Genomic DNA, 26,285 nt, shown 5'->3' on the forward strand with positions numbered 1-26,285 from the left:
GGGTGCTTCTTAATTTGCTCTGGCTTGAATTATTGATCGAATCCGAACGGGTAATCCATTCATTCCCCGTTAATCCACATTTATTCCGAATAATCGAATATTATCAATAGAAGAGCGAGTCATAATTTAACATAATTTAAAACATGAAAAGCAAATTGGCTCGAATAAATATACAGCCACGGGAGAATTCTTGTATTTCATCCCTGTGCATAATGAAGTACGGATCTCGCGAGTGGAGGATTCGAGATCTAAAAATTTCCCCTGAAACTCTTAAATTAAATCTTCGCTGGATGAAAAGTATCTGAATAAAAGCTCCGGAGCTTTCTCTCTTAATAAATATACGGACACGGGCGGGATTTGAAAGGGTTAGAATCAACCGTCGATTTATGGTCCCGGACCACTTACCGCGTTTTACGTCCGCGACACAGAAACACGGGGGCGCGAATGAAAGGCGCAATCGCCACCGGTGGTCGATAATTTCGACGGCGAAATTCTCGAAGACCGTAACGACTTTCATCCGGTGCGGCTGAATAACTATGCAAATGCCCCAACCCCCGCCGGGGGTTAAGCAGGGGGGTTTTGCCGGCGATGCGGCGCGCGGCGCCCTATAACCGCGCGCGCGGTCCCGGAGTTAAAACGGTGGGGAAAACGGGGTGAGGGGGGAGAACGGGGGAGAACGGGGGAGAGGCTCCATAAAGCTACACGCACGGCCAAGATTGACCTCTGATGACGTACATCGTGAAAAGCGTAACGAGATCCTTCCTGGCGCCCGTATAGCCTCGCATTTTCCGCGAATATCAAATTGCCATCTGGGAACCACGGCGAGCGGCGAGCGTTCGGGATTCGTCCGACGGAATTTTTCCACCTCTCCGGAGAGCTCGCAGCCGCCCTCAAAGCGCCATTTACCTCGAGCGGGAGGGAGGGGGTTCCACGGCCCTCTTATCCTTCGTTAACACTTGCAGAACGGACGTTCGGACAGATCGCGCTTTTCGAGTGCCCACAATTCCATTCATTCTCACGCATAACGCATGTCCAATGCATATATTTCTCATATTTGAAAATTTTTATTTATTTTAGTCAATCCGTTAACTATTCGTTTTCATTTGGATTACAGAGAACAAAGGACGAGAGAAGGTTCGAGCTTCAGTCGGGAATCAAATTACTGCTGGCTAATTAGCATCGGTGAAACTGGAACGTAATGGATAATAAAACCAAGATTGGACTCACCAGGCATGCCGCGCGGGGAGTGATCGGCCGAATCTGATAGATATGTCTATACTCTAGTGGGTATATAAATTTTCAGGAGTCGCGGAGCCAATAGCGGCTCGCGTCTCGTAATTAATCACGGTGTCGTAACGGAGCTCCCGTATCGAAAATCGTTTCGAGTCGTCCGAGCCACGTCATGAAATATTTAAACCTCCAATGCCGAGCGACTAGGAAGATAGTCGTAATGCTATTTTCAGTACGCCCGCCCGCTCGCGGTAGCCGAGTGTTGACGTATCGCGGAAAGAGAAGTCGAAGAGAGAAATTCGCTGCAAATTACCCGAAAGTCGTTTCAGTAATATCCGCGCCGGACCTCCTCATATGCTCGTCACGCTTACGCATATGCACTCACGTATGGTATATGTGCCAATGGCCGTACGGAGTCGTACTAAAATGGTATATAGTCTCTCAAGCCTGTATCCATCGCCGTTAAATTAATAACCGGTGCTATCCGCGTGTACCGAACTCCTCCGAAATATCACCCGACGCCCTCCGGGGCCCCGTTCATCCGCGCCCCTTCTCCTTTACAGTATCCCATCCCCGGCCCATACAATCCGCCATATATCCCGCATATATGGATTGCACGCGCACGCAGCCGCGAATACGTGCGGGTGACGAGCGGAATTCTGAATTCCGGATGTGCGTTACCCGCTCCGCGCAATGAGGGAGAAAGGGGGGGGGGGCAGAGAGCAAGAGAGTCATCGCGTGTCTCCCACCAAAAGGGAGAATCACAATGCCAAAACGAGCCCGTATCGTCGTCAGGCCGCGGCCGACACGGGTGATAACGGTCAATGGCGCTCAATGCAACGGAATTAAATCTGGCCGATTCATTTTCGCGCCGATCTGACTCGGTTCAACTCGTTCTCGTTAGCGCTGTTTTTTTCCCCGGGTCAAAAATCTGCTGTCCCAAGAAATACTGTAGAGCAGTAGAGTAAAATAGGTTGATACTGGCTATGCCAGCTGCGACATAGTTTCTATTTTTTTCAAATTCTGTAATACTCCTGCATAGTCAGTAGAACTAATTTCGAGTAAATATCGATTTTTTTTACATTCACAGTATGCGTTCACGCAGCACAACATTCACAGGCCGATGAAACTACGATTTAAATCTGCGAATTGATTGCTTGGAAAAGAAAGTTGGAAAGAGATATTTTTTCTGCAAACCAAATCTTTATTACATTTTCTTTTCTCTTCTCCTGCCTAATTAATTCACTAATTTTGGGTCGAATTCCGTCTCGACTGGACGGCAGGTTGATTATCGGCAGCTCGATTTCGTATACTATTTATTTCGCGGCTTCGTCAATCTCCATGCATTAATTATTTCGAGAATCATCACCTGTCGCCGTGCGAATATGTCCGTCGCGGCGGCATAGGTATTTCCGTGCGTCAGCATGATGCGAAGCTTATGTCGGTCCCGGAGCGTGGCATCGATAGGCCAGGCCATTTTAATTTCGATTGCACCGTATCGACGCGCGTCGCGGCATAATTCCGCGTGTCGTAAAAGTCGCGTACAGCTCGCGCGAATCGATTCCCCGTTATTCACGACGCGAAGTAATTTCAGTAGCGGCTAGCTCGCAACGCGAACTTCCACTGTAATTAAATCTCCGTATGTCCTCTGATTGCTTCATTAGCGCATTACTTGTTGTTGCACCCAACGATTGCACCTCGTAAAAGGGGCAAACAGTAACCGGGGAATATCGACGGCAAAAGAGTGGCAAATCTCATCGCCGACATCGACACGACATCGAGATTACAATTGAAGCGTGCAAAATTGAATAGCGCGATTAAAACGGTAAAAATTCGTCAGTCCATTTTGCGCGAATTAAACAAACCTTTGCGAAAATCGAAACGTTTAACGTATGAAATATAAATATGGAAAGTATAATATTATTATAAACTTTGCTAGAAAGATATTACGAACGGATTAAATAATATAGTTTAAAAAAAAAGCTAAAAATATGCACCCCACATAAAAAATTATATGTATTGAGGTGATAGTTAATTGCCGACAATTCAAGAGTGAACTCTTCAAAGAATAAACGAGAATGTAGGTCGCGCGTATATTCCTCCGTTAATCTTCCAGAATTCAGGCGTCAATTTGAAACCCTTATCGATAAGTCACTTGACCGTGCTGTAAGGCTTTCGCTGATGAACTACATACCGTGTGCGGCGACCAATGGTGAGGCCAGGTCTTGGTCTCGTGACTGCTGCCGACCGAGGGTTGACTTGCTAAAAAGACGACCCGTCTGTCGGTGCTGCCGGTTCCGGTGCCGCTGGTGGTCAAAAGGGCCGCCCTGGCCCTCGAACCGCCGATGCTTAACGTTGGTGACGTGTCCATTACGCCCTAAAAGCCAGACGCATTACAAGGGTCGTCGAGCTTCGGAAGCGGGGACATTCGTCGAAATCGAGGCAAACTTCGTAATGGCGCCAGGGTGAATTCCCTTTCCGCCAGCAATATAATGTAATATATTTCGTAGTAATTCCGTACGCTTAAACTATTGTAAAAGTCGCTACGTGTATTTTTATAGCGAGACGCGGGTAACTTGTTTGTTCTTCGAAAACAATGTTCCCTACCTTTACTTGATAGAAGGCTCGAAGGCGCAAAACTTATTTGTCCAAGTGCAGCGATTTTGATTAAAATGCGCCGCGGCTCGCGCAAGAAGGAACGCGGGGGTTTTTTTTTATATATTTCGCCGAGCGGATTTCGACTACTCGCGCGAGATAGCGACTTTCAGCGAAATTCAATGAGGGTAATGAAGCCCGTCAGCTGGAGGATGAATGCAGCCGCGAAGTACGCTGAAAACGTGGCTTTCGTGTCGAATGTACTCCTCCGGGGAAGATTCTTATTAATCCAAGCTTTTCCACGCCGCGGTATTCATCGGCAGCTGGCAACGGCTTAGATTTTAATATTATCGTGATTTTAATATTACCTCTCCCGCGCAATCAATAATGCACAAAGTCGTGTTTATTTTACGTCTGATTAAAATAAACGGACAAAGGGTAATGAATAAAGGGAATGTCGAAGAGCGGAAGTGAAAATTGCATCTCATTACTTAATTTCAGCGTACGTGAGTCCGCGTTCCGAGTTAACAATTTCCAGGGACGTTCCCACCGTGCCGCTGGTTTCTTAAAAATTTCATTATCTCCTCTCGGAAAACCGTCGGCGTCCTCCTTTTCCCCTCTATTCCTTTTAAGGTGGGATCGACCGGCGACGACGATCCAGCGTCGTCACCGCCGCCGCGAATGAAATCCGATGAGCGTAATCGAGCTCGTTAGACCGTCGAGATGAAAACCCCCCGAGTGAGCCACACGTACGTCGGTAAAGTTCGCGGGGGGGGGGGGGGGGGAGATGGAGCGCCGAGTACCGGAACGAAGAAGAAAACGCGAGGAGCCGAGAGTGCTGCGTTTTTCAGCGGGATTTACGGATCGTCGGCGAACATTAAGAGGAATGATGCGCGACCGCATCCCGCACGAACACGCGGGACAGACGAAAGAATGGCGGGGGCCGAAACGGTGCGGATCGAAGCCGGGAGTAATTCCGCCCGAGTTGAATTATCAAAAAGCAAACGTTACATCGATCGCTCGCGTTTTTATCCAAACATAGAGATCGTCGTTCGATATCGTTATCTGCATGAAAATTGGAACTCGTAAAAAAGCAGAAATAAAGAGGATAGCCATAATATTGGAATAAATCTGACACTTCGATATCTTGCGACGATATATAAAACATGCTCGTAATTATTTCGTGAGTTTTCGGTGTCGCAAATTTTTATTTTTTTATCCGAGAGAAATTTAATAAATTAAAAACCAAGCGGTTATATATATATAATAATATATTAAATGATTACATAAGCGTTTTATCAGGACGTCGCATTTAGATATATTCCGACGTCATATTTACCCTAGTGTGTCGCCATTATCCTATCGATTTTGGGCTGTCGGAACAAACGAGACGTGTAGGAGGGGAAAAAAGGAAGTGGAACAGAGGCGGGGGATAATCACGTTTGGGCGAAAGGAGGGGAAAAAAGGGGGACGAAAATAGATGATAATCGCGAAATTGGCCTCACCTTCCAAATTGAATCTTTCCAACGATCGAGTAGTGCCGTCGAAAACGTCCGACGATCCGCGCCCGAGCGTGCTAACGATCGGCCCCTTTTGGATCGTTTGGTCGAGAGGTACCAGGGACGAAGTTTGTCGGGGGGTCGCGATCAAAACCACCCTCGTATTCAGATTTCAGCCTTTCACGTTAGCCTCTCCGCGTCTCCGTCCACCCTCGCGTCTTGGAGCACCTTCACACCGGGGTCCTCCACCTCAACCAGGTAATCCCCGTAGTCGCGTGCACCTAATCATTATAAACGGAGGGTGTGGGTGGCGCTGCTAGGTGTCCCTTAAATCGTTCCAGCACGACGTCGACTCCTCCTCCGCGCAATTACGAGTCATTACGAGCGGGATTCCACCGTGGTAGCACACACGTACACGCGACCCGGGGACCGCGAGGGCCAGGCCTCGCCAGCCGTTACTCGCCAAAGTGCGTGGCGTTATTTACGGCAACCGAGAATTACGCGGGGCATAAGTCGGCGGAGTGGTTGACTCCGATGGTTTCGGAAATTATGACGACGGTAAAGATAACGACGGTGTGGCAGCGCGGCTGCGAATCCTTGCGCAGTCGTCGTCGTCGTCGTCTTGGCGCGTTTCGTAAAAACTCGCGTCGACCGCGTGACGTGCTGAAGAGGGTGTTGTCAGTCGGTGCGGAGCGAAGCGGAACGGAGCGGCGTTTCCGCCTGACAGCCGCGCGAAATCCCGCCACCTTGTGATTTACTATCGCGTGGCTCTATCGCGGCACGAGCTCCTATTTCGCGGCGGGACTGACTGACAAGCCACCTGTCTACCGGTGGGACCTCGGGGGTTTTAGTTCTGGCCCGAAGATTAATCCTCTCCCGGCTGCCAAACGGCTTCTATTACACCCGCGTCATTTTGACGCGAGTCGCCGACCGCGGTGTTCCGTACCAAACGATTATCGAGGCATACCGGGCGACGTTTCTATCTAATATGTATGCTAATCGAGCTTTCCACGATCAATCGCCTCGATGCTCCTCGCGGTCGTTCGTAATTCGATCTTCCGCTCGATCGTCGCTGGATCGCGCTTTCCTGTCGCGAGACCGATCGCCGGGTTCGATCATGGCCAGAGACCCGCGAGCGGAGTCTCGCGATTTTCCCGAACCGAAGTGTACCCGATCGCCGCGTGCGATCTGTCACCGATATCTGTCGGCGAGTGCGTGGCGCGAGTCGTGCTCCCCGGCACAGTTGTCACCTCGCCAAGCGCCGCGTACGGAATCGCGCACGACACTGAAGCGGCAGGAAATCTCGCGCTCGAGGCGAACCTCTCTCGCGGATTCGCGGGCTCACGTGTGAAATTCTTGCGCATGCACCGACGCCTTCCTCATCCCTCCTCATCCCCTGCTCGCGCCCTCTGGTCGCGTCGCCCTCCGTCTCATTCCACACTTCGGAATACGCTTCTTCCCTTTCCCTCTCGCTCTCTCTCGTTCGCTCCTTTCATCCCTCGTATCTCTCTTCGCGCGGCGAACCATCGCTCTTCCCTCTTTGTCTTCAGTCTCTCGTCGGCGTTCCACTCCCTCCCCTTCTCCCACCGACGCCACCGCGTCGCCTCTTCTTCCGACGCTTCTTTCCCTTCTTCCGGATCGCTCCTGAATCATGAAGCGACAAGTGTTTGGCGCCGGGACACAGCGCCTGTGCGAGGGTTAAAGAAGTATTTCATGAAGTAAACGCGGGAGTATCTCAGCTCGCAGCTGTGGAAACGGATAGTGTCCTTAATTGGTCCCTCTCTACCGTTCGAGCGGGCGATCGATATCGCGTCGGTAACCCGGGTCAAAAAGAGCAGCGATTCTCTCCTTTGGAAAGTTGATTCTCGTTTCTCATCATTAATCGTTTATGGTACAACGATCGTGGAATGAGACCCAGGTTTTCTTATGTTCTCTCAAACTTCAACTGTTGGACACTTTCCGCCTTTTCCAATTATCCGACGTAATAGAGCACGCTTCACTTTATCCATTGGTCGTTTTACGCGGAAAACTTTCCGCGAATGGAAAACGCAACGCGCATTGCAGCTTGCAATTGTATAAAACGTAAATGAGATGCGCAAAATGTAGATAATATAAGTGCCAGGGATGTTTCGCGCATAGTTCCACTACTTTTCATACTTTTCATGCCTACTTTGCAAAACACTTATTTCTTCCGTAATCTCATGGGGAAAACCTGCGAGTCGAGAAAGTGGAAATATGCTAATTCAAGATAAGCTAACCCAGATCCAACGGTGCGGACCTGGGGCACAAGAAAAACGGTGGGTTCGTAAACGTTTGACGTGAGGTCGGCCGCGTGACACGTCGCGGAACAATTCCGCGAATTGTAACTGACGAGCATTGTGTGTTTCCGACCCAGTTAATGATTATTTTAATGCTACTCGGAATCACGCGCGTACACTCGCGGCTATGAAATACGTGCACAATCGTGCTAAATTATGCTCTTTACCTGACGCAATCCTGATCTTGTCTCTCGATTGTAAAAAATCGTACGAGGCACATTTATAAAATCTAAGCAAGCATATATTTTCTGATCAAACGTTTCAGTTACACATTTTCCTGGTCTCGCAATGATTATTTCAATGATATGTTCACTGTTATTCTACTGAGAAAAATCGTTGCAGTTACCACAGTTTCACTATAATTTTTAATTATTTTCGGTGCCAACTGCATTTTTGTAATTATTTTAACAATGCAAATTATAGCTGACTCAATACTACATTATTATTGTGTTGTCATAGCTTTAACATACATTCATTCAACCATATACCATGGTTTTATACACTGTAACCTCTGTGATTTATACATAGTAAGTCTATAAATACACTATTATAAATATGATGAAAATGATCATAATTTTAAAAATCTATGAATAAGGTTATGATATAAAGTTATTTTAAGAACCTCAATCACGATTATTTTACTATGCAATTACAGTGGAAAATACAAAACATTTTTCCCTCAGTTGCTACTAAATTCTTTCTATACTATTCAGATCAAGCGAAATTTTATTATAATCGTTTTTTAATTGCGAAACGTCTCAATCCTGAGCCCAAAGCATGTAAAACCTTATATATTTGGCTGATGAAGCGCCTAGCAGCTACGATTGCTTACCACTACGGTGGTTTAACCCTCACCGTTTAAGAATCTTCCGAGGGATCGAAGTAATTTTCTTGGAACTCTGCGAAAGCGCCATCGGAATTAAATCGAAAACGATCCGGTCCGTTGCTTTGACAAATGAATCGGCACTAATTACCGATACGACTGTCTTGCACGTGGGATTATATTGCGAGATACATCAGCAAGATTAATAGCGCTTCCGCGATGTAATTTTAGGAAACTATAATGAAGCAATATGCATGGAAAAGTACGACAATAATCGAACTGCATAAATCTTTTTTTTTTCACGAAACATTTTTTCGCGAAATTGGCAGTTTATCTTTCGAGGTTTATGAGATGAGTAATAAAGAGATGACTTTCTATTTTGAACGAGAATCGCTCCAGAAATATAATTGAAAGCTCGATGTCAGTCTCACATCGATATAGGTACGATGCTTGGCTAGCATCTTAATTGTATTTTACAACATTCGCTAATATTACATTGAACGTTTATCGCTTATCGAATCATTTTAGTAGATAACTTTTCCTCTTCATTTCCACGATATGATAGTTCCGGTAGTTACACGCCCTCCTACCTCAACTTTTCGATTACCAGCCCGTCAATTACAAGTCTGTGAGTTACAGGCTCGCTCGTCGGAACACGCACACGCACGCACACGCACAAAACGCCAAACGATTAACTGCAAAACGCAAACAGCGCGCGATTAATCGCAATTCGATGGCGACGTCAAAGCGATGAAACGGATAGATCGCGACGAAACGTTTCTACCGTTCGCCGCAATCGAGACAATACAGCGTTGCGGCACGAGGGATTGGAATTGCAAAATGTAGAATCGACCGGCTATATACACTTCCTTCCCTCCTTTCTCCCTTTGTCTTTATAGCTTCGTGCGAGCTCGTCTTCCCGTCTGCATTGCGTCTCCTCTCTCTCTCTCTCTCTCTCTCTCTCTCTCTCTCTCTCTCTCTCTCTCCTCCTTCCCGACTCTCATTGAATCCAGGCTTCTATCGATTCTTTATCTCTCGTAAAGAAAGGGAAAAGTGGAGGAGAAATACGAATGGGAAAAGAGCACGACGATTCTTCAGACGGACTGACTGACTGACTGTTTCCTTCAGGATTTGTGATGTCTGCATCCACGCCGGGAAGAGGGTAGAAGAAACGGCAGCGGGATACGACGGAGGGTAGATTCGACGAGACCAGACGTACCGCATTGGGGAACGGAAGTATTTTGTGTCGATCGCCGGATGTCTTCGTCGTTTGAGGACGACTTTCGACATTTTTCGGCGACGATTGCGCGTTTACGCACCGCAATTTCTTTCAATTCCGATTGCTATACGACCGTCTCGCACTCGATGCTGCATAATTTGTGGCATTTTTTCAGTTTAATTATACTTGATCGTCGTGATTAAATATTAAGATTTAAAGAGTTTTGATCAATTAAAAGATGTAAATAGACGATGTAATCTTGTCCTCCAATCAACATTTTAATTTTACTTTATTATAGTAAAAAATCAATGTCAAACAAAAATTATATTATTTCTCTTTGTCATAAAAGCAGAAAGAATTTTACACATGGAAAAATAGATGTACCTCTTCTACGGAGAAACTGAAACAAGGATTGCTATTCGCGAATATGTCAAGAGTAAGTCGATTAGCGAAGAGACGGTTGCTCACCCAAGGGACGCCGGTGGATTGTGGCATTTTGACGCCTCGTAAAACACGATTTTATTCGCGACCGAACAAATTGAAACATAAGCCGCTCGTAAGAGGGCTTCCTATCTATGGCGCGCGCCCTTCCGTCCTCCAATCCCCCGTTCTGCCCATTCGTTTTTCCTTACACGTATATTTCTCTCAGGATATTTTACAGTGCCGACTGAAAACGACAAGGTTGCGGCATTCACACGCAAGCGGGTTATCCATACCGAGATGCCGCCATTTCGCGAGATGCCGATGTCGTCGATGTGAATTTATCTCCTCCGCCGTGCCTTTTACTATGCCTCGCCTTCGTCGTGAAAATTTATTTTTTCTCCCTTCTAAACGTGTATAACGTCAGAAGAAAGCGCTTAACTTTGCTTTTATTTAAATATTTTGCATTCTTTGCAACGATCGATATTAAAGTTTTGCTTCGCCTCTCGTCATTCTTCTTTTTTTTTTTAGATTATAATCTCATGAGCTCATATATACTCTTTCGTACTTATGAATTTGTGGTACTATATAATAAAAATTTATTAGTTGCTTTCCATTTACACTCAAGTGAGCTCAGTCACTCAGTTATGTGAGTATTTTATACTCAGGTAAGATATGCCATTTTGTATTTACCTGCTTATTTTGGTGACAAAGCTACCGCATAATAATACAGGTTCATAGCCTGACTTTTAATGTGAGCAGTGAGTCTATCAGATTTTTTAAAGCACATGGTCTCGATTGTGGATAAAAACTCAGTTGAATCTCAATCTCACTTGCCAGCATGCAAAAAGAACGTGCATTCAACTGAGTTATGACGTCACAAGTGAGAATTATCTGAATTTTGATGTAAATGGAAAGCAACTATTATGCGAATGAATAAGCGAGTAAGCGAACAAATAGAAATGTGTACGAATGAAAAACTGAATGAGAAAAAAAGATAGAGTGAAAGAGAAATAAAAAATACGTGTGTTTTTACAAATAGAGATATAATAAAAGAGATTTTGACTTTAAATCTGTAACAAGAGAATTATCACCAGTTTGCAAATTAGTAAAAGAGATCACGCTATGTTTCAAGACCTTTTATAAATCGTTTTAAATTATTTCATATAATATCCAATTCGGTGGGTTATTTCCTGCAATATTATATAAAAGTTTGGATATTAGGAGCACGAAATTGTTCGGCAAGTTTTAAATTCTAATATGTATGTGTATAAAAAACGAAACGTTAGTTAACATAAACATATGCATAAGTTAGTTACTTAGGAAAGTGAATAGTGACATATAAATTGACAATTTTTGTTCAATTTCGAAATTGTCGCCGCATTATTTAAGCGCATATATAATCTCGCACGATATAAAAAGAAACGCGATTGCAGGGAGAACCGATGATGGCCGGCGACGACACAGGAAGCCGGGGCACGAGATGGGAGGGGGGGGAGGCAGAAAAAAGTGCGCGCCCCGGCACGTACAAACGACGTTACTCGGCAGAGTCGGCGAGAAGTCGCCAAATAGCGGGGCACAATTAAGAGAGACGCCCGCCTCGTGAATTAAAAGCGTCAGCCCGCTAAAAGATCAAGAATTCCCTTGTGTTTCCCCATCGTCTTCCTTTTTTATCCATCGTCCCGCACTGCCCCGCACTCGCCTCCGTCTGTTTTCAACTTGCGTCTACCCGTTTCGCGCTCAGCTTTCGCGGCCTTATTCCTCGACCGCCACCTCCCAACAGAGTAGGTAGGGAGGAGTCCGGGACTGAAAAGAGAGTCCACGAAGCCGGAATGAGTGTGGAACTACCAGGGTGGAAGGTGAGGAGGAGGAGGAGGGGAAAGTTAGGTAGGACGGGCGGTATTCTCATCTCGAGTCTCCTTTTCCTCCTCGTTCGCGGATTGAAGAGGCTTTTATGATGAGGGGTACCGCTTTATGGCACGGCTTCGCCGCTATTATACCGTGCATCGGCCGTTCGTTGGGGATAGAAAGACGGGAGGAAGGGGGGCCATAGCGGGATGCAAGCGGCATCGAGAGACGTATATGGTTTTCGGCCTCGAGAAAACGGGCGGGTTTAGGTGGGGATTGAAAGGGAGAAAGCGCTGTGATACGAGTCGGCGCTGGGGAAGAAGGGCACGACGGAGCGGGGAAGGACTCTGTGCTTTGGACCGCGGACCCGGGACCATTGTCGAGATAATGAAGCCAAGGTGAGATTTCTCCCTTTTCAGCCACGCGCGCGCGGCGAGACGATATCTCGAATGACTGATTGTGCGATCCCTTTGGCTGCCGGGAGTGCCGAAGCCGCACGTAGTGGCATCGCCGCGAAGTCACGTTGTTATGGGGGGGTACCCGGGGTACTAGAGAAGAGACTAGACCTCGGCGAGTAGTGATCAGTATCGCGCGTATGGGGCTCCTCTTTGAGGGCGAGTTAATTACTGAATTGATTACCGCGAGTGTATTGTGAAGCAGCGGCTGTGACGTGCAATTAGGATAACGAGTACCATTCCGCTGATTTTAATAGGTAGCGGTAGTCACACGCGTGTTGTTAAGATTACAAGTATCTGTTTCATTCACATTAACGCTTAATTCGTGGAATATCGTTTGTGCGCAGAGATTATTATGCTATTTATACATTTTACTATGAATGTATTTACTTTCGAGAAACAGCGACTTAGCCGACTTACGATGCGCTATCATCTCAAAGATATACTACGAAACTAGCGGGAAATTTTCTATATACGTTAAAAAATTCGCCGACGAAATATATATCGCTCTTCCGAGCGGTAAGCCAAGGTTAAACGCATTGCCATCAGTTTCCCCGGCTTGCGTAAATCACGCCGGGGGGACAGTATTAAAAATATACGTAAGTGAAGGAAAAATATATTACCGCGAACCCCTCTTCCGCCTCGGTCCCAGCCACGCGGCGGCGGGGGCGAAGGGTGAAAAGCCTCGCTCGACCCTAAGAAGGATGAAGGGAAAATGGGGGGAAAAGTGGGAAACCGTTGAAACATCGCGGGGAGGTCTTATTACGCGTGTTGCGCGGTCGAGTTCCACCTATCGCGGACGGTACACTCTCGCATATTTTAAGCCGGCCATTTTTCAGCATTTGCGCTATACGTCTACGTCGAATTTGCATGAGCCAACGATTCGGGACTTGTTCCGGCCAACTTTCGGTGTCTCCCGCGCACAGCGCCGCTCGAAAAAGTCCCTTCACGGCCGCTCTGCGATGATCGACCGACCGCTCTAAACGAGGACCGAGGTTTCTAGTTGTGTGCATACAGTTCATACAATTAATGATAATTTTATCTTTTAGTCTGTTTATCTGTTGATGGGATTAACCCTGTGACAAGCGGAAGAGACATAGATGAAAACCACAAGTCGGACAAAACGCAAAATACTTTTGAAGAAAGAAAAATTATATGTCGCGCTTTATACAATTTTCGTACGCGATTAATACTCACTAATTTGAAAGTGTTGCAATTTAACTTATTTTACGCGCGAAAGCGTTTCGCATTTCCGCAGGATCGTTTAATCCCGCGTAATAATTTCACGCGTATACTAATACTATTTACACAGCCGAACCTCCCAATTAATCACGGCAACGCTCGATACATTTCTAACGAAGGAAATTGAGGTAATATCACTTGGGGAAAATCGCGAAACAAACGTTCCGATATTATCGGCAGATGCGCCGTTTACGGCGAGCGGGGCTGCGACGACGGACGCCGGTGAACGAACTGGGATGGAGGGGGCGGGGGGAAATGATAAATTCTGCGGGATCGCGCGTGACATTACGGTAACGCGGTTCCGTGGCAGTCCCGGAGTTTAGCGGACCAGTTGAGAGACACTGGTCTAATCCTAATGCGCGCCGTCTTATTTATGCAGCAGCGCCCGTTTCGCACCGCAACGCTGAAGACCTTAACGGCTTTCAATTTCCGTTGGCCATCAATATTATTTAGTTTAGTTTGGACCACCCTCTCGCGCACGGGATGCCCCGCCGCCCCTTCGGCATGCTCCTCACGCCTCCGCCAAGGAAATTACTTGTCCTCTCCCTCCTTTCCTTTCGCGCCGGATCCGCCGGCTCCTTTCGCACCCCTTTACCCCCTTCCCTTTCCCGTGCAGCCCCCATTCGCGATCGCGCCGTGTCCTGCACTGTCCTTAAGGGCGGCCCTTCATATCTCACGACTCGATATCCCTCGCATCGCCCTGATAGCTCTGGTTAATGGTCGAGAAAGAAAATTTCACTGGTGAAAGCAGATTTGTGTAGAAGAAACACTGTATTCCGACCAGTTCGATTTTTAAAAAGATATATGAATCTTCTCGTCCTTATGTTGAATTTAAGTAAACGTCGGACGATGTTCGCATCAATCTAGCAAGACTCTAGGAGGCTGAGATAAATATGGACAATATAATCACCGAAAATTACTTATATTTATATTTTCCATATTATTTTAATAATTAGCCCGAAGAGCAACATTTCTACGTAACGTAAAAATTTTAACGAGAGCAGAACCCCTGGATTTTTTATGCAGAAATTTAGTCAGCGATCGACAGATCTCCCGCAAATATCGGGATCTAACCAGCTGCTTCCATAGACATCGAATAATATATATAGTGCAGGTATTAAATAATATCTTTTCTGTCAAAATGATCCGTATTGGCGCAACTAATTCCTGTTCTACGGCGCATTAACAAGATTATGCACGTATTATTAATATCCGACAGCGAGCGACCGAGCGAGCGCGTCGCGGAATGCTATTCCATTAGGTTAAACACTCAAATCCGATAGCTCCCCATCTGGACAGGGGCAAATGCACTTTCTCGCGCGACTCTACGCAGCAACTCCCCTGTATTCACATTCCAACACCCCTCGCAACCCCGTCTCTTGCCGCACTTGGTCGCTGATAAAATGGAATTACAAACCAATTCGGTTGGTACGGCCCCGCGGTGGAACGAAACGTTTTGCAAGTTCCCACGAAACACGATCGCTTCGGTCGCCCGCCAGTCCTGATGTTCCTCTCGTGTCTCATTCTTTCCCCTTTTATCCGGCTTTTCCGCTTTTCGTCCCCTTTCTCTCCCGCTCTCCCTAGTAAGCTATAATACGTGCGTATTTTGCGGTGCAATAAGTAGAACCGTTTTCTATACGTTGACTGCGTCCGTTTGTACATGGCCCGAATAAAAGTTTCATTGAAGAGTCATTACTAGTCGAAAGAAGGAAAACGACAATGCGATCATTTAATATCAAGCTAAGAAAACAAAATAATTTGAAAATCGTATAAACGCATCAAGATAAAGAAAAACAGATAGACTTTATTCAATCCCGAAACAAAATCTTTTATGACAAAAGATTGCCAAAAATTAGAGAATTAGTAAAGTGTAACATAGATTCCATAGAGAAAGGAAAAGAGACAGAGAGAGAGAGTAAGAGAGAAACATTATATATTTTTCTCTATTTGCGTACATAAAAGAGATTTTCTCATTCTCTTTTTTAACGCCAGATAACACGACGTAGTATCGTAATCAATCCCGTTAAAGAGAAATTTCTGTCTCTACAGGGTTCTCGCTGTTTATTTACAGTCGATCGTTCGATTTCTAAACCTGTCGCTCGTAATTCACTGTAACAGGATCCCGAGGCAATTACCCCAAGTTGGAGAAGGGCAGAATACTGATGGTAAGAGTTTACGCGCAAAACTTGGACGTATAATCTTACAAAGGATCTCCTAATTCAAGACGTGGCTATGACAAAACTAAACTACCGGCGCGGAGGGAGACGGAAGATTCTCTTCGTGAAAATCTCAACGTCGCATGGAGAATCTCAATATAAAGAAAAGTATCGCGATTGCTGTTTAAGTATATGTGTCAGAGAAAAAAATGCAGTGAATAATGCAGGTGTGAAAGTATGCTTACAATTTTTAAAAACGTCATAAAATAGAACGAGAAAAACTTGCATTCGCTGAATCTCTGCTAAATGAGAATGACAAAGCGCGGGATCCACTCGTTACGATGGTTATTTACGTTGTAACGCGCAGATTTTTCCCTCGGTTTAAGCAACAGAAGTTTAATGCACTTGTCCTATACAAAAACACGTCCTAAAAGATCCCCCTGCCTTTGTTCTATTTTTTTCTCTCTCTAGCACAAAGGTTTTCGTCGAAATTCTTTTATTATAAACAACATCAGCTTTGTTAAAACGCGATTCTTCGACGCAATTTCGCTGGGGAGAAAACGCGGCATTCGGAACACAAAGACACGACCGCGCACGTTGTTCGGCTACAATGACATTCATAACAATTTCGCCGAAAAAGGCGCTGTAATTTAATAATCCCCGATCCGGCCGAGATTATACCGAGACAAGGAGAGAACAGGTGCGACCAAGGCGGCGATGAGCGGGCCGTTTTCCCAGCCGGATTTTTCCGCAATCTGCTTTCGCCGGACCTGGCAACGGAACGATGCCGGCCGTACCCCGCTCTTTCTCTCTCTTTCTCTCTCTCTCAAAGATACCTCCATCAAAACCGATACTGCGAAGACAATGGCATACTCTGTGCGGCGCCGTGATTAAAACAAGCGGGCGAGTCGAATGGCGGTAAGAGGACGGTAGGAGAAAAGAGGGATGGAGGAGGCCGCTACGTTTTCTCGAAGCCGCCGAGTATTGGGAACGGGAGAGTCGCGTAGACGGAGTTTAGAGTTCTTTTCATTAAGCCCCGGACACACAAATCGACGGAAGACGTAAGACGTAAATCGTAAGGAAATCCACTAATCAGAGTCGACTATTCCCCTCTTCTTCCCTCTTAAAGAGGGGAATAGTCGACTCTGATTGGTGGATTTTCTTACGCTTACGTTTTACGTCCTTACGGCATTTTATGTGTGAAGGCCTTTACCAGCTCACTTCGCACAAACACACGCGACGACAACGACGCGACGTCAGATTTCCCTACCTACACACACCGCCGTTCATTCGCGGTCCCGATGTTCCTGTGGTTTTTAATGATTACGTTCGTTGAAATTGCACTTACTATTTTGGATACCGTCGCTTCAACGAGCGATAAGTCCAGAAATAGCTTGTTTTCGCTTGGAACCGTTTTAAATTTTTGAGACAACTTAATTGAATATAAATTGGATATATAGGCTCTCCGTTGGAAATCCTATGAATATAAGAGAAGTGGGCTAATTGAGAGCCGAAAAAGGCGACTATTTAGTCGGCGCGCAGTTTACTAAGGTTGGAAAATATGCGTAATACACGGAATTATTAGGCGTTATTCTAAAATTTAAGGAACTTTCGCGCATCATTTACCCGTTTTAGCGCGTCTGGCTCTCAATTAGCTCGCTTCTCTTATATCCGTTAATTGAATAACATTGACTAAATAAATCTAGGTATTCTCAATATATACAGCAATAATTATTGCGAATTTAATTAAACCGTTATTTGTAGAGCAACGAATTAAAATTTTATAAAACAGGTAATCAGGTTTTCAAAGAATAGGTAAATTGTTCACTTCGGTTTTAATTGAGAATCCTGAATCCGTCAATTTACATTACGCCGCTCATCTTACTCTCTCTCTCGATTTCTGCTCTCATTTTTCTTTCTCATATATTTTTTCACAAACTCTCCGTGGTTTTTTTTACATTTCTAAAATTAAATTCCATTAAACGCGCGTTTAATTCTTATCAATTGTCATTAGCACATTTATAGACGGGCTGAACCCAATCGGGCGTAGTAATCAACCGCCGAACATAACCGGATACACCGCTGGTGCAACATTGACTGGCTAACCTGTGCCGTCCCCTGCATCCCCCTGGTGCCTAACACCGTCGGGCACGTCCATCCACCCCCAACCGGTCCCTTTATTATTCCGTTATATGTGTAGATGGTGTACGAGATACCGCATGATCGAATCACGGAGCAGTCCGGACACGATAACCTAATGAACGGACTGAATAATGATCAGGCGACGATTATGCGCTGTCTATTAAATTGATTCGTCCTGCTCTGCGCGCGCGCGCGAGCGCGCTTGCCCTGTCATCCCCTGCCGAAAGGAAGGATAACGACGAACAGCGCGCACCGGTGACCCTTAACGAGCTCTACACAGCAGGATTACGACGGGAAATCCAATTTGCCTCTTTAATCCCGCGACTCAGCGCCTCTTTTACTTACCGACGGCAAAGAGTACGTACACCTGCCTGCCGCTGTCCTCGAGGGCTCGAGAAATCGCTTTTGTATTTAGCTCGTCGCCGCTCTCTCTGATTCATTTCCTTGACTCGTGGCCGTGGCACACGAAAATGACAAAATAAACTTGCCGTTTTTGTGCGAGAACACCGGCAGAAAGTCGCGCGATATCGGATTCGAGGATAAAAATAACGCGGTTAAGTACTCGCCGTACCATCGACGAGCCGCGGGGGATAATTCCTTTATCTATTTTTCGCGCATAACCGTCCCCCGGTTTCTGAATTAGGCTGGGTTAAAACGAGGATGGGAAACCGGCGACGTACTCTTCGGGGAATGACGCCGCCGCGCCGGTCCGATGCTGGCTTCCCCGACCCACGAAAGGCACAAGTTGTTTCGCGAAGGCACCGCCGAGGATTTTAAGTCCGACTTATACGATATCTTTCCCGTACACTCACGGTGCCACTGCATTTTATCCCGCGATACCGTCCCCCGTTGCTGCAAGTATCCATTAAAATCGTTACAATAGAACGGCGAACCTGCATCTCGTGAAATTTTGCGCGTAGAAAGGAGCACGGCGGGTCGTCTTTATATATGAACGCGATTACGTTGCTCCTATTGCGCGTTATATAGATCCGCGTAAGAAGCTTGTCGATGCGAAAACGACATAATCCGCCGAAAAACGTCGCTCAGGTTTGTTAGAGCCGCTTTAGAATGAGGAGAATCGCTAAAAACGCGTGGAATGTAGTTTCGATCAAGCAGATCCGATGACACTCGATAGAAAAATCAATTACGACAATTCTGTTTTCCGTGAAAATATTTTATATATCGATGTTTTTACCTAGATAACCTTTTTTTATGAGATTTCATCTTTGCGATATCGTATGAAATTTTTTATCATAGCTGCCATCATTGCCGGACGGCCATAATTTTTTTTCAATCAAAATTTCCATTTTTTGTTTTTTTTTGTTTTTAACTATTGATCTCAATTCCATCGAGGTTATCTATAACTAGCCGAAAATATGCATGAAGTATAAGTGCAATATTCTATATAAATAATAACTTCAATTCTATATTGCGAGTTCTATTTCCGTGATAGCATTTCGTGCCAAATTTCGCCCAAATTGATCAAGGGACTCCGGAAATATTTGCTGGGAAAATAGGACGGATGGACGGAATTGAGAGACAAATGAAAATATCTTAAACGGATGGAAATTTGGTGTATATAGATAACATACTTGCGTTTTGCTCGACACCTTTTTTCTGCGATTAGAATCGCGTTATCCGATCGACGCGAAAACGAACCAAGTAAATTGCGCTTTCCTCATCACGCATCAATCTGGGAGCAAATGAGAATTGCATATTACCGCGTGCTTTTTCAACGTCCGCCGATTTTCACTTCTCCGCGGACGCGGACTAACGGACGGCGGGTCCCAAATTTCCGGACGGCAACCCCGTGCAACAGAGGGATTATTTGTAATCCAAGTCGAGGAATTGGACCTTTCCGCCCCGAAGCTTTGTCGTTCCGGGCACCGGACATTTCCGATTTCGATGACAGAGTCGACGAAGACAAAGGCAACGTTTACCAAACACCGTTCACGTGTTTGCGCGACATCGTCGTGCAAATCTGTTTATACAAGTCTCGGTTTCCGCGCGAGAAAATTCGTGCGAAGTATTAAGCAAAAAGTATCGTAGTTGAGGACATCACAAATATAGGATTGATATCGCAATTACATTTCTTCGTTACCCTCTGTTATAACGCATTCTTTCCTTTCTAAGGAAGATGCTGTTGGCATGCATCTTGCACCTTCGCAACCTTTGACAATCACTTCGTACAGCGCCGATCGCCATAATGCCCGGCGACTCTTCTCTCGTTCTCTCTTTCTCTCTCTTTCTCTCTCTCTCTCTCTCTCTCTCTCTCTCTCTCTCTCTCTCTCTCTCTCTCTCTCTCTCTCTCTCTCTCTCTCTCTCTCTCTCTCTCTCTCTCTCTCTCTCTCTCTCTGGAAGCGGGGTTCTCGCGTGCCGGAAATTGAAAGTCCGCGACGTGACATCCGGAACGATAGGTCTTCCGCGACCTCCACAGAAACTTCATATTAACGATTTGAGGGGAATGGAAGACTTTATAGACACATCTCCACGCTCCTGTCTCTCTCTCTCCTCCTCCCTTCTTTCTTCCGTCGATGTTCCCTTTTTTTTTCCTCGCCACGCATTTCGCGACGCTGCAACCCGTCTCCTCTCCGAGACGACGTCGAGTTTCCCATTAAATTTTCCCTGTCCTTCCCCATTCCCTTCCTCACCCACTGTCGATTCGTGCTATCTCGCGGCAACGATCCGCGCGTTGTAATCGATTCGGCCTGATTTCGGTTAACTGCCGTCATCCAGAGTTTGGCGGCGCGTCCGAACCCCCGCGAGCAAGCCGCGCGCCGTAGACGACGTAGTTGCGTCAGCCATCAAACCCCCCGTCGCGTTTGCCGAAGCCGCCAGATGAGGGACACGAAGCCTGCGTTTCATCGCGGCTGAAATTATCTCTTGGATTTTCCTCGTTTCTAAATGTATCTCTATATAATATTATTTGGTGGATCGAATCGGTGATTCGAGTTAACTGCAGATCTTAAATTAGAAATTTGCCTATTGGCCGTTTAAATCGTCAATTTATTTTACAAGAATAGAATAATAATTAAATTTTACGAGAACTAATTTAAAAAATATAGAAGTAAAAGAAGTGAATTCTGAGAATGTATGATTAATGACTGCACGTCATGCTTCTGCATACATTAATAGCATTTAATATTTTAGGATTTTTAGGTTCAATTATAAGTTGTCTATTATCAGGATTGAACATTATAGCAAGTTCAGAGACGAGTGGCTCTATTTAATGCTAAACGCAGCGCAATTTTCGTATTACCTCACGTCCCTTGACCGCTCGCTAGCGTCGGCATTAACTCCGCCTGTATGCAACGGATGTCTCGCGAGTAACGACTTATGTATGCTCTCGCAGGGATACCGGTGTGTGCACCTGTGTGTCGCGCAAGGGATGAAGGGGGGTGCGAAGGGGATGGGAGCTGATTGCGTCCGGCCGAGATGATTGCTTTTCGCGTGACTATGCCGACGCATACAGACGCGCGCGCGCGCGGGCGCACGTGAGCGCAAACATCGACGGGCGTAAACCTACGCGCGCGCGCGCGCGCGCGTATTCACAGGCACGCGGATCGTGCGCGTGTATTCGCGAGCGATTACCTTCGTGCAAGCGAGCGCACGACGCGCGACGTATGGAACGGCGAGAGGGGAGCGTTTCAATATTCCGACAGTTTATCCGTCTGGATCGGTGGACATCGGCTACTGGCGGAAAATCACTTCGATTTTAGTTAACACACCGCTGATACACGCGCGAAACAACGCGGGATGTAGTCGCCGCGGCGGGATAGTTGCGTGCGCCGCGATCTTTCTGCGGCTTTTTCTTTGAGAATCAGCGAAACTTTTTATCCCGAAGATGAGAGAGGGAAAAGTTACGAGTCCTTGGTCATATGACTACGTTTATCGTCATCATCGCGTTTAATTCCCTCGCGCAAATTCTTCACGGTTTCGTTAGGAAACAAAAGGATCACTAGGTGTTCTGAAAGCTCCTCTGGCACTTGTTATACTATATTTTTCCGAAATGTATTTTTAACCTTTCAATGAGCGCGTGGGGTGTATTTTACTCTCCACACAGCTTGTAAAATATGAATATAATTCTGGACTCATTTCAATACAGAACCGATTATCAAAAAAAAACATTGAAAATAAAGTTTTAACATGTAAATACTTTAAAATGTGTGTAACAATAAATAATATTAAACGGAAAACAAAAAATATTAATTGATTTTATACGTATAGCATAAATAATGTAAGGTTTAATTTACATCCACGATTAATAACGATTCGCATAATATCGAAACGCACGCGTTGACGGATATCATTCCTCGCAATTTGTCTAACTTGTTTTCGATAAAGTCTGTTTTCGATTCCTCTGCATTTGTCTCGATTTTCCTAGCTTTACAGTTAGTCTAGGAGCTTATTGTTAGTCGATTTACAGCGGCTCCGAGATTCCTTCGCGACAGCTGACACGCGTCGCACTAAATGAGCTCGCTGTACACACCGTGGAGACAATCGTGGATAAGTTGGGCGTCGCGGATAAGACGCTGCATATCCCTGGCGCAGCCTGAAATTGATCCTAATCCGCCTGTTCAATCTCGCTTCCGTCTGCCGGCTCTCCCAAGGTACTTAACACCAAGATGAAGAAGGATCACGCGCGGGAGAGCGAGAAAAGAGAGGAAGTGCGGGGAGGGAAAAAAAGGAGCGAGAGAGAGAGAGAGCCCATTCAATAGAGAGAAGCACAGAAGGAGGTTGCGTTTCTCCAACGAGAGGCACTTATATTCGGAGGAGCATCCGGCGCGCGAGCGATGTCCCGTGCATTATGCATGATACGACGGTGCTTAATGTTCGTCCGAATCGTCTCCCGCTCCGCGTTCCATCAACTCCCCGAGTCCGTCGCGCGATTCCGAATTTTGTCGGGCCGCGGACCACGAAAATGCTAATTGAAGCGTTACCGCAATTACTTTTACAGTTTCTCTCGAAAATCTGTTATTAACTTCCGTCATCCGTCGGAAAGAGGAAAGTTTATCGGGCAATACGGCTGGCTGCGCCTATGGGATTTTAATCGCATACTCAGGTCGCTTCAATGAAATTGGTTTTGCTGATAACATTCTCGACTCCTAATTATATGTGCGAATGAGAGAAATTATTTTATTCTATTTAATTCTGAAAGAATTTAGATATTTTATTTATAATCTTCGAAGACGCATCAACGCGCGTTTATTTTATAAACGCAAAATCTCACAAAGCAGAGTATACAATGTGAGATATTTCTGAATTCAGCGTTACATTAAGAATTATGAAAAATATACGCGTCATATTGCGATTACAGTTGTTATACGAGTGCAATCCCTCGTCGTATCGAAATTCCTTCGGAAAAGTCGTTCGCCATTTGCGCGAAATTGTCACGAAACTGTCACTGCGAAATATATAGGACGGTAGCGGCTTCCTATATGCTCCGCGTAATATCGCGAATCGCCATTGCGAACCATGCTGGTACCATATATTTTTATCTTGGACGCAAATCGCCGGTTGTCATGGAAATCTACCGCGGCCTGAATATCGATATCAACGCACGTCAACGACGCCGACGAAGTAGAATAGCCGCGTCGATGCCTAAATCGCGATTTAAAATCTTCGTGCGTTTATCAGAAATACGCATCGAAACGCGCGCAGATTACCAACGAAAAATCATTTATCAATATAAAACGCGTATCTCTCTGAAAACTAATGAAACTAAAGCCTTTTCCGGGATATATCGATTTTGTTAACACACCCGCGACGTTCCTCTCTCTCTCTCTCTTTCTCGCGATGTCGCGAGGCACAATAACTTATTCCGGCAAAACTTGACTCGAAATGACTTGATTTACTTCTGTTCGTTCTGCTATTTCGAGCACGCTTAGAAATTGCAATGTGTCTTGCACCCATTTCGCGACAGTCACGGCTCGATATGTAGGAAATGAAGTGTCCGACCGCTCGTATCTCCCTTTATTTCTCTCTCGCGCGACTTGTAAAATTTCAGGATGTTCGGGTGGCGAGTAAGTTACACGACGGCCCGCGTACGAAACGAACGAATTAATTATTCATGCACGCCCGACGTCCGACGTCCGAACCGGCGCGGCGCGCCCGCCACGCCGCGGCCGCCCGCGCCATCGTCGTCGTCGTCGTCATTTCGCAGCGGCAGTGCGCGAATCCGGCGCACCAGCGTTGTTTAGCATGACTATAGCGCGCCGAGTATACCTCTGATACATAAGGAGAACACATTTGCAGTTGCAGACCTACGCCGCGCACCCTTTGTACGAACCGTGTCGACCGACGCGCGGCTTAATGGCTGTAATTAATGCGACACGCGTCCAATCGAAACACCGCGCGTCGACGGGCCGTGACAACGTCTCTTTCGGAATCCACCCGGTTCCGTTTTCGGCGCGATGAGAGACATAAGACACGGAACACAGAATCCTGTAGCACAACGCTCGACAGGATAGAATCGAATTTTATAAAAGATGCCTGGGAGGAAAGAGATGTCGACCCGAGTTCGCCTATATATATATGTATATGATTGCATAGAGGATGCTGCAAGAGAGTACTGCGTGTATTTTCTGGTTTGTAAATTCTCCGATCTTTTGTCTGACAAAAATGTCGAGGCGACTTTGTTAGCGAGCTTAATAAGCTCCGACTGATCGCGCGCGGCGGCAAGCATATAAAATAAATTGTATTCCGTCTGCAACGGAAATCGCATTGTACGCAACGTCAAGAATATATATTTACATTTGCATTATTATTACGTTTCAGCAATGGACATGCATGGCTATGGGCATTGCCACAACGTTGAAGACGGCGAAAAAACTCAAACAAGAACTGGGTCAACAACTACATATGCAAATCTGCTTTGCATTATTCTCATTTTGCGGTATCTATTAGCAGGAACTCGCGGAACGTCCTGATGCAAATACATAACCAACACTCGAATCAATCTTGATATTTCAGGTTTCTAATTGGGGAACTAGATAAAATATTTTTATCGGTTAGATATATAGAAAACTTTTCAGTGACTTAAGAAATCTCGATTCTTTATATAAATTTTACTAACTAAGTATTTAATTTGTTAAGCACTCTACTAACTATTGTCATCAAAGATTCTACAATTTCTCTCTAAAAATAAATCAAATGGATTATTTTTATAAAGAACTATCGTGAACTATTTTAAGACATTTTTTCCTTCAATATTTTCTGACAATAGTTCGCATAAAATTAAATTGTGTGTATATATAAAAGTAAAAGTAAGAAATGGAGATGGAATATGCGATGGCCGGGCCATCTCGCGTTCTTCATTTTGCCGCGGATTAAACCACGCTCGATATCACGAGATTAAGCGTATGCAGGCGTCCCGGGCTAACTTTACGAGAATCGTTATGGATCAGGTAGGGGACGTGAGCGAGAGTTCCGAAGCGGAAGCGGAAGTTTCGACGTTAAATGTTTTTTTAACTCGGTATTACTTACAGCGTGAGCGCTCGGCCGCGCGCGCCCATCCGCTCCGCGCGCGTACCGTGGTACACGTTAAAAGCGGAAAAGTAATAAAGTCAACTTATAAATATTAAAGTTCCCGGTTGCTTCTGCCGTTTCTTCCGAATACTTAATGTCCGCGCGAAATGAGACGCGGTATACCATCGCGCGCGATTTTATCTCTCCACTTTTTTTTTACGAATGTAACAAATGCTCAAATTTTTTTGCGTTCCCCAGAAGCCCGCTCTGGGCGATACGCACTTGCCTTTCATAACAGTATACGAGTAATGCAAATATATAGGTTTTTTTTTATTACGTGACAAATTCTGTTACATACAATTGAATGAGAGACAAAGGCCGGTATTCATAGTTCGTTTTTATTTAAGATCATCTTAAACACAATCTTAATATGTTACAAACAAATAACAGAGCCGTATTAGCATCTTAAGACATATTAGCTTGAAATAAGAATGGACTACGAATACACGCCAAAGTTTCAAATGTCAGCATGGAAAATTTTTTCGCGCAAGTGACGTATTTCGATGAATCGGCTCTGCCAGCGCAAACGACGCGGGCCGATCTGGCGGAATTAACGAGAGCGCCGCTGCCGAGGATCGCTACTCAAGTTTCTCGCGTTCGAAGAACCGCGACGAGCCCTCACCTTACAAGATCTCATCGATCATCCTCGCCAGGATTCCGGAAGTTACGGGGCGCCAGGGGCACGGCTCGCTCCGTTCGGGAATGCCGAATCGTGCAACGCGATACGGCCGGACGCATTTTAAGTAGCGTAACCGTATCGGTGTCCGATCAGAATCGCGTTTCTCGCGGCGCCGTTCTCTCCGTTGCGATC

At 45.7% G+C, this 26,285-nt stretch overlaps 1 protein-coding gene and 1 long non-coding RNA gene across 3 annotated transcripts in view; one reads left to right on the forward strand and one right to left on the reverse strand.

Annotated features, from left to right (window-relative positions):
- Window positions 1-3,416, forward strand: part of LOC139817578 (uncharacterized) — a 185,019-nt gene extending 181,603 nt beyond the window's left edge. Inside the window, exon 6 of the long non-coding RNA XR_011733274.1 lies at window positions 1,115-3,416. This is a non-coding gene — a long non-coding RNA (uncharacterized lncRNA). The remainder of the gene's footprint in view (window positions 1-1,114) is intronic.
- Scgdelta (sarcoglycan delta) overlaps window positions 1-26,285 on the reverse strand; it is a 238,950-nt gene that overhangs the window by 183,991 nt on the left and 28,674 nt on the right. The window contains exons 1-2 of one of the 2 annotated variants that reach the window (XM_071785780.1): window positions 5,331-6,613; window positions 3,425-3,607 (exon numbers count right to left, since the gene is read on the reverse strand). In XM_071785780.1, the coding sequence (XP_071641881.1) occupies window positions 3,425-3,601 (177 nt within the window). In that variant the 5' untranslated portion in view covers window positions 3,602-3,607; window positions 5,331-6,613. Of the gene's footprint in view, window positions 1-3,424; window positions 3,608-5,330; window positions 6,614-26,285 lie in introns of those variants that run through there. The other variant, XM_071785779.1, reaches the window with a different exon arrangement.

Source organism: Temnothorax longispinosus, chromosome 8 (assembly GCF_030848805.1).
Source record: "Temnothorax longispinosus isolate EJ_2023e chromosome 8, Tlon_JGU_v1, whole genome shotgun sequence".
In the NCBI taxonomy this organism is placed as follows: domain Eukaryota; kingdom Metazoa; phylum Arthropoda; class Insecta; order Hymenoptera; family Formicidae; genus Temnothorax; species Temnothorax longispinosus.